Raw genomic sequence first — 8,607 nt, 5'->3', positions numbered from 1 at the left:
GGTGCTGCTCCAATAACCAAAATTGATATTTAAGTGGTATTTTCTCCTTTGCAACCAAGTAAAAAATCTGGAAAACAAACAATGGTTCTCTTGATGTACATGTTTCTCTTTTATAGGAATCTGGTAAGCAAAAGAGTCATATAGTTCATGTTGAAGGGACAATTCTAATCATTTAGTGTATTGAGTTGACCGTTAATGCCTAATCATTAAAACTTCTCGCTATTGTTTTTGACAACTAACTTCTGTTACTCTGACTAGCTTGTTTGGCTATCCTGACCTTTGTAGAATAAGTACAACTACCTGGTTGGATTAAGGGTCTTCATGGAGCTTGATAAGGTTTCATGACACACCATTAGGCATGTACTCTATTGTTTATACTTAAGTTCAGATTCGATAGATCTAATTTTTTAGTACTATAAAATATTTGATGATCTAATTCTTCAGTTCTTTAGTATTATTAAATACGTTAGGAGAATCAGTTGCCTAACTTACAAGATCTATTTGTCAAACCACACTTTTCATTCTTAAACACGATAACAAGTGGGCTACATCAATACATGTTGAAGATTTTATTTGATTGTTGATTTAAACATGAAAGGTTTTCCGGATTAAAGCTGTTAACAAAATGTTAACAATATCTCTTACATATGTATAGTTACAGTAATAAATGTTATTGGCCTATCATATATTGTTTAAAGCCCATAATATGACTACCACGCCCCAATAGGCCGGGCTCAACGGCGCGACAATGCCACGCATTTTTCTATGATGAACTAGACATGTCCTAAAAGCTAAAGTCTTTTTTCTAAGAAAGACCATAAATTAGGTTTCCCTGTCAATAAAAACACGAACCATTATGCACTATACCTTAATTTTGCATTGAGACTTAGACAACTAAAAATTTATTGAAAAATCTTTATCTCTGTCCTATCCTACATGAATCTCACCGTATTTTTTAATTTGCCCACATTACATCCACTGATTGCCCGTGATTGCACTATTTTCACACTAGCCAAAAGTGAAAGTGCCTACTCAGAAAAAAGCCCCACCACGTTCTGGACTGAACCATATACGTACAAAACTCATACTAGTGATTCACTGTAAATTACTATAGCAACACTCACAATTTACTTTAAAGAAAAGGATCCCAGTCGCCACGTTCCCACTTCGAACAGTTTCAAAATCCAGGAAAATAAAAAACCCATCTTTTTTCCGCCCGAAAGAGGCTCCTCCGCGCGCCGGCTAGTTCGACGGCCATGCATCCCGCCGCACCTCCGGCCTCGTCCCCTGCCGGAATCGAAGTGGACGACGACTTCCACTGGGACGATGCGGCCGAGGCGGAGCTCCAGGCCATCGAGGCCGCCTACGCCTCCTCCTCCGCCTCAGCCAAGCGCCGCCGCCTCCCCGACTGGACCATCCCTTCCCCCTCCTCCCGCCCCCGCTATAGCCACAGCCCGGTTTCCGGCGGATCAACGCCATCCTGGGTCCTCTCTCCCCACACTCCCCTAGGTGCGGCTCCACTCTTCTCGATCCCCTTCTTCCCCATTCTTGGCATCAAACTAAAGAACCCTCTTGGTTCTTGAAAATGGGGGCAAGAAAAGAACACCTGATGCCTCTCGCATTGAGTCTTAGGGTTGTATAAATTGCTTCTGTTATCAATTCGTCACTCTTTGGTTTTGCATCACAAAACGGGTAGGATAGGAGGAGCTACAGTTGCATCATTTGGAAGAAAAGCTTGCAATTTTGGAGTACAATGGCGGTTCTGTGGTTGTTTCGGTGTTACTACATCCGTTCTCTTTTACTTACGTTTCTCCAATACCCATGTTTTAACATTACTTTTTATAATCATTTCTTTGTGAAATTTGTTAAACATATAATCATATGAAAGTATTTTTCATGGCAAAGCCACTCATATCATTTGAATGGGTCGAATCTTAGGAATTTTGTGTGCATGAATGGTCAAAGTTTTTAAATTTGACTCCGCACGTTCTAAATCTATATTTATTTGAGAATGGAAGTAGTAATTTGTTGTTTCACGCGTAACTGTAGTTTATCTGTATCATGCTTTTTGTGTGATTGAAATGGCAATCATGCTTCCTTTTGATTTTGCACTACAGGGAGTGTGCGGGCAAGCTACCAGCCAATTTCATTCAGCGGTAAGATAGTCTACTGCAGGACACCTTCAGAAGTGGAGAAGGCTGCAATGGACATTTTAGGCAAAATTGAGAGTATGAAGGCCTCTGGCCAGGTTTCTCTTGGGTTTGATCTAGAGTGGAGACCCTTTCCAAGAAGAGGTTTGTTGTTCTTTCTATCGAAATTTTCAACCACATCTAAAAATCGTGTTTAGCTTGAGCAACATCTGGTTTTTTAATGCCTTATAACTTAGTTCTTGAAAGTACTTAGTTCTTGAAAGTAGTATTATCTGATAGAATATAACTAGCACTGTGGTCTTTGCAGGAGAACCACCATGTAAGGTTGCTGTAATGCAGCTATGCATGGAAAAAACTCTGTGTTATGTCCTGCATATCGCTCACTCTGGAGTACCACCTATACTGAAATCTCTTTTGGAGGATAGTTCGTCCATTAAAGTTGGTAGTTTTGCTTGGATTTTATGTTGCTACCTTCTATGTTTGCCATGTTTCCCCTATGCTGTGCTCTTCTTAGATCAGATAAGTCATGGCTCTGTGTCCTTTCAGGTTGGAATATGCATAAACAATGACGCAAGGAAAATGTTGAATGATTATGATGTCTGTGTACAACCATTGATGGATTTGTCAAACCTGGCAAATGTCAAGTTAGCTGGGCCTCCTAAAAGATGGAGTCTTGCTTCTTTAACTGAAATTATCACATGCAAAGAGGTATTTTGAGTATTAAGTATATATATATTTTTTCTCTTGCCGAGCTCTGTTAGTAATGTGTTTGAGAGAGAAAAGTATAGTCTCTGTTCAATTATTTAAGTTTGTGCTCCATCCATGCATTACATCTATATCCGCTTTGTAGCTTGTTAATTGTTAACACTATTATTTGGTAGATAGAACCCCCATTACTTGTTAAATACAACCATTTCTGACCATAAATGTGAAATTGAAAATTATTTTGGTTTCTGATGCATGCTCGCTTGGTTTGTATTCTTCTATTTGTTTAGTTCTTTTGTTGGACTAAAAAATTAAAATGTTGCAATGCTTTTTACCACCTGTAACTTTCTTGTCTATAGTTGCCAAAGCCGAGCAACATAAGAATGGGAAACTGGGAGGCTTATGTTCTCTCCAAACATCAACTTCAGTATGCTGCTACAGATGCTTACATCTCGTGGTACCTGTATGAGGTATATGGCTAAACTAATCAAGTTACTTTCTTTCTCATGATTGATTTTCTTTTCTCCATGAACTTAACAACCATTGCTACTCTATTAGGTACTTCAGGGTCTTCCAGATTACAATGCTGAAGCTGAAATTGAGTCTGTTAAGGCAACTTAGCAACACACATTTAACTGGGAAATGTGGTGTTAATCTGTTTGACGATTCCTGGTGTTTTGTATTTTCACATCTCAATCAGGTCAGCAATCTGGATTCCTTCCCTTTACCTTTGAAACCAGAATTGCCAGTCTCACACCTTTAAGGCTGCAGTGATTTATTAGAACTGGCCAGTTGACCATAAACGTACCTGTTGTATAATAGGAAATTTAGGGTTTACATCGAGTTACACCATTCTATCAATAATTACAATTTTTTTAGTGTACTTTAGAGTTATTCATCAAATTCACATTTTTCCCTTGGTCCGAGAGCAAACTGCTGGTTCCATTTGGGCCATAGCTAAGCTCCAGTGGATTGTTGGCTTTATGCAGTTAAGTTACATGAAATTCAACAAGTCAATTTCTGTTGGTAGCATACTGCAGAACCGTCTGTCAGCAATGACTGGTCTTTCGGAAAACCATGCTTGTGATGCCCCAAGATGATTCTGTAGTATTAGGAAAGGTCAAAATTTTGACATAGCACACATATCTTGTTAATTGTGTTCTTAAATAAAAAATCCATATTTATATTTTGTTAGCTAGCTGATCTAAACAGTCTTGAATTTTGAAGAGTACACAAAGAAGTCCCATATCATTGAGCTACTTAATCGGAAGCAAAAGTTCTCTGTATGATTGAACAATTCATCGATCAATCTAAAGACGGCAATGTTGGTTCTATGCATGCAGCATTGGGCCGGAAGATTTTTCGTCGAAACAAAAGGATGGCGAATTCAGTGTGTTGTAACACCAGCAGTGTCTGGTTCTTGTGATTTATGCCTGTGATGGTTAGCTCCTTCACTATGACTTACCAGAAACAGGAATTGGACCGTAATTTACTTTGTGTTGTAGAAATATCGGTACAAAAACCTTTTTAATCTCTACTTCATGCCAAGACACGCAATTCTCTTGCGTATTCTAGAAAGAGAAACTGTGATTTGTAAATTGAATGTGCACTCTTTTTGCTGATTCGATTCAGCTTGCTATAGTAGTATCTTAGTACCCAAGTCTCATATGCTAGTTCCAGGCCTTATCAACCTAATGAAGTGAGTAACATGTTTATCTAAGTATATGCTTTAGTAGGTCTCATGGATATAACAAAAGAGAAGTCACCGAAGCCGGAACAAAGAGAGGAATGAATTAGACTTATTCTATAAATTTTGATGTGATCAAATGAGATGGATTTATATATAATCTTGTAGAGCTCTTCATAAGCTTTCCATAGAGCTTAAGATCATCAAAATCAGAGTTCAGAGCGAAAAGTTATACCCAAAATACATAACGTTGTTCTGCTGAAATTTGTCTGACCGGATAATCCGATGTTCAAATCAAAATTAGTCCGGTGCTATATTGGATAATCCGGTGAGAACAATGAAAAACAATCCGGTGTTCACAGAAAGTATGAAGCGGAGTCTTTTGCCTCACCAGATTATCCGGTGTTCACAAAATGAACACATCGAACTATTATTTCCAGAGAGCTCCAAAATGAACATATGCATATAGGATAATCCGGTGTATGTGTCTGGTGTTTAGTGAGTTATCACAGGATAATCCGACGTTCACAAATGAGTCTGAGTGGGTTTCAATGGCTAGTTTCTTCCGCTATACTCACCGGATGATCCGGTGTTCACAAAATAAACACTCTGAACTATTATTTTCAGAGAGCTCCAAAATGAACATATGCATATAGAATAATCCGGTGCATTTGTCTGTTGTTCAGTAAGTCATCACAGGATAATCCGGTGTTCACAGAGGCTTGAGTGAGGGTTTCAATGACTAGTTTGTGAGAATGTACTCACCAGATAAGCCGATGTTAGTACTATTGTTCTCACCGGATCATTCGGTGTTAACAAATTTTCTAAGCCGTTAGGTTAACAGCTAGTGCACGTGTTTGAGGCTATAAATACTCATCCACTCAGTCATTTGAGGTTGCTGGAGTCATGAGAAGTTCATGTACACCTGAGAAAACATCCAAGCCATCAAAGTGCTTAAAGTGATCATCCAAGGCGATTAAGCACACTATTAGAGAGTGATTAGTGTTTATAGGCCTAGAGAGTGTGTTGCTAGGTGATTGCTGCCTAGAGAGTAGATTAAGGAGTGATCCAACAGTGTACCTCTTGATACGCCGGCATCTTGGAGTCTTGGTGACTCGTCGGTAAGCTTGTTGACCCTCCGACCTAGTGTGGAGTGGCGGCAAGGCAATTGTGTGGGGACGCGAAGACCCTTACCTTTGCGGCTCAAGCTCCGAAGTGATCACGACGGTGAGGAACCGGAAGAGAGGCTAGTGGTGAGACCTTGGCTTGTTGTCTTGACGGCTTATCCGGGTAGAGGCTTTGTCTTTGTAACTTGGTGGCTCAAATGTCATGACCGGGTGCCGATCGGGAGCATATCCTTTGTGCAGCTTCAACGTGGACTAGGGGTGGTATTAATGCCATCGATACCATAGGAAAAAAATTCTTGTGCTGAGTTTGCTCTCTCCATCTTATTTACGTTTTCACATTTACTTATTTGCAATTTATCTTCTTAGATAGGTTACAAGCGTTTTGATCGGTAGAGTAGACACACTAGATAAACTTAGAGCACATTTAGATAGAAATTGATATAAATTTATCTTGTGTTGTTTTTGGAGCTGAAAAGCTCTAAGTGTCCTAATTCATCCTCCTCTTAGGACGTCACCGATCAACTCCGGTGGAGACGGTGAGGTGAAGGCGGCGGCGACAATGAGGTGATGGCTGTGGCGACCTGAAGTAGGACTCTTCTTTGCACCGAGTGAAGGCGGAGGCGACGATCGGGTTCATCCTTGTCGCACTCTTCTGGGTCGTCTGCCTCAAGGGGTTGCTCTGTTGCACCGAGTGAGCTTCCTGTAGCCCCTTGTCCCTATTGCAACTCGATGTTGGTGGAGCGGACCTCCATAACTTCGGAGATCTTGGGGAGGAAGTTCTACAGGTGCATCAGGAACGAGGATGTAAGTAATCTGCCCCCCATTTTGCTAGATTGAGGGATTGGGATTTGGGGAAATTTTGTTTTTGTGGCTGAATGTAGGGTTTGTTCGCTGTAGACGGAGGGACAGTGCAAGTTTTTTGCATGGAAAGGGGAGTATACAGTTTGGTTGCTCAAGAGTGGGTGGGTCACTGCTCGAGGAGATGAATCATCAGGGGTGAAGGTCACACTGGATGAGCAGAAGGCGTGCATGAACGAGATGAAGACTGCCATGATTGCAATGCATGATGCCATGAAAGTGATGAATTCTGAGATGAAAGTGTCAAAGGAGGCAATTTGAGTTGGCACAGCTGCTAAAGCTACGATGATGAAAAAAATTCTATGTTTGTGGCCGTGATGGTGGTGCTTGTGGCCGTGGTCCTGCTGAATTAGGCTAGAATGTTAGTGTAGCTGGCTAACAAGATGTACTTTATCTCCTTAGTCTCAGGTCAAGATGTACTTTGGCTAGCAAGAATGTAATGTAATCCTTGAATGCAATGCAATGGAACTTGACTTTAACTGCTGCCTTATTTGTTTCATGAGACGAGCGGACATGGCACAAGGGAAAATCAAAGGAAGCATAACCAGCTAAATGCAACAAGCACTGACATTAATTCAATAGAGGTTCCTGACATAACAGGTTGTTGCATACATAACATGTTTTGCATACAAAACAGGTTCATGCATCAATATCATTTTCATGCATTAAATCACATGTTCATGCATTGCATCACATGTTTCTTGCTAAATCATCAATTGGCATATATGCCTTAACACAACCACATCATAAGAAGATGGTTCATCTCTTCCTCTTCTTGACCTTGGCTGGACTGGTAGTAGAAGAGCTTCCTGCTAGCAGTAGTGCCTTCTGTGTCCTAGTTAGTAGTCCTGGGCTGCTGTTCTGTGACAGTTGTAAGGTGTCTCGTCCAATTGATGCCTTGTATCAGGTAGGAAAAGTTAATGCATAACAACAAGGAACAATGGAGCAAAAGTAGCAATGAAGGTGGCTTACATAGGTGCCTTTTCACTTCCAAGGCCTTGGTCTTCTTCTTTCTCACCCTTTTAGGCTTTTCTGGTGCAGGGGGAGGAGCATCTGGATCGTACACAGGTTCATTACAAGTCTTCTGCAAATGTCCAAACCCAAGACATCTCTTGCACCTGCACCTCTTTTTGCCTGACCCACCTTCTTCTACCCTAACAATTCTTCTAGTCCTTATCCCAGCTGCCCGCTTTAGTATAGGAGGCCACAGTTTGAATCCCATGCCCACCTTCTGCCAATGGCTCTTGTGAGGCAAAGGAGCCACATAGTTTGCATATGCAGCCTTGAACATCTCTACCGAGTAGTACTTGTGGAAAAAAATTCTGCAATTGTATTTCCCTAAGGGAACCAATGAAAGTGACTGCATGTGTACAAGGTAGCCTTGTTAGCTGCCATTCCATGCAAGTGCAATTCTTGTTTGTTGAGGTCAACAGTATGCCTCCAAGTAGACAAGTTCTTAGTGACCCCACCAATTTCCCCAATCCAGAGTTGACTTCTTAAGTTCCTACTTTTGGCATGTAATTGCTTCATGACATGCTCCAGGATCTTACCTTTGAGCTTCACAGCTAGCTTGGCTATTGTTCAGATCCTCTCCATAATCAACTGTCTTATCCTGTCCATCAGCTCTACTACAGGTAGTGATTTTTCATGTCTAATCCAGCTATTAAAGATCTTAGCAATGTTATTTGTTTCATAATCACACTTGGTGAAAGTAGAGAACATACATCTTGCCCACAAGTGCTAGTGGTTCTCTTCAATCCACTGCATTGCTCTTGGACATGCTTCCTTCATCATACTGTAGTGCCTATCAAACACATCTCTTCTGTAGGCCCTTGAAGATGGCCACAAGTTCCTCTCATAAACCTCTCCATGAAATCTCTTCTGGAAATTCTTCACTAGATGTCCCATGCATTCTCTATGCTCAAGCTCATTTGTGAACACCTTTTTCACTGCAGCATTAATCCCCTTCCCTGCATCTGTGGAAATTACCAGGCCCTGTGGAGAGCCTATTGCCTTATGCAACCAAGCCATGAACCACTCCCAGTTCTCCTTTGTCTCTGTATCAAACACACCATAACAA

The 8,607-nt window shown here is 41.0% G+C and overlaps 1 protein-coding gene across 2 annotated transcripts; it reads left to right on the top strand.

The window, feature by feature from the left end:
* Positions 1 to 1,180: 1,180 nt before the first annotated feature.
* On the top strand, positions 1,181 to 4,477 carry LOC133888893 (3'-5' exonuclease-like). Of its 2 annotated transcripts, none has more exons than XM_062329280.1 (7): positions 1,181 to 1,509; positions 2,118 to 2,294; positions 2,458 to 2,588; positions 2,697 to 2,858; positions 3,215 to 3,325; positions 3,414 to 3,555; positions 4,199 to 4,477. In XM_062329280.1, the coding sequence occupies exons 1-6, from the start codon at positions 1,257 to 1,259 to the stop codon at positions 3,474 to 3,476; spliced, it is 897 nt and encodes a 298-aa protein (XP_062185264.1). In that variant the 5' UTR covers positions 1,181 to 1,256; the 3' UTR covers positions 3,477 to 3,555; positions 4,199 to 4,477. The 2 variants fall into 2 exon arrangements, with proteins under 2 accessions (XP_062185264.1, XP_062185265.1); XM_062329281.1 differs by lacking the exon at positions 4,199 to 4,477 and adding an exon at positions 4,083 to 4,177.
* The last annotated feature ends 4,130 nt before the right edge of the window (positions 4,478 to 8,607 follow it).

Source organism: Phragmites australis, chromosome 13 (genome assembly GCF_958298935.1).
Source record: "Phragmites australis chromosome 13, lpPhrAust1.1, whole genome shotgun sequence".
Lineage (NCBI taxonomy): Eukaryota > Viridiplantae > Streptophyta > Magnoliopsida > Poales > Poaceae > Phragmites > Phragmites australis.
The sequence above is the reverse complement of the archived record's forward strand: the minus strand, read 5'-3'. Positions and strand labels throughout refer to the sequence as shown.

Excerpts from the sequence above, each read along its gene's own strand:
- LOC133888893 (XM_062329280.1), top strand. The coding sequence starts at position 1,257 with ATGCATCCCGCCGCACCTCCGGCCTCGTCCCCTGCCGGAATCGAAGTG. Across the intron at positions 1,510-2,117 it reads CTCTCCCCACACTCCCCTAG|GGAGTGTGCGGGCAAGCTAC; the intron begins GTGCGGCTCCAC and ends TTTGCACTACAG. Across the intron at positions 2,589-2,696 it reads AGGATAGTTCGTCCATTAAA|GTTGGAATATGCATAAACAA; the intron begins GTTGGTAGTTTT and ends GTGTCCTTTCAG.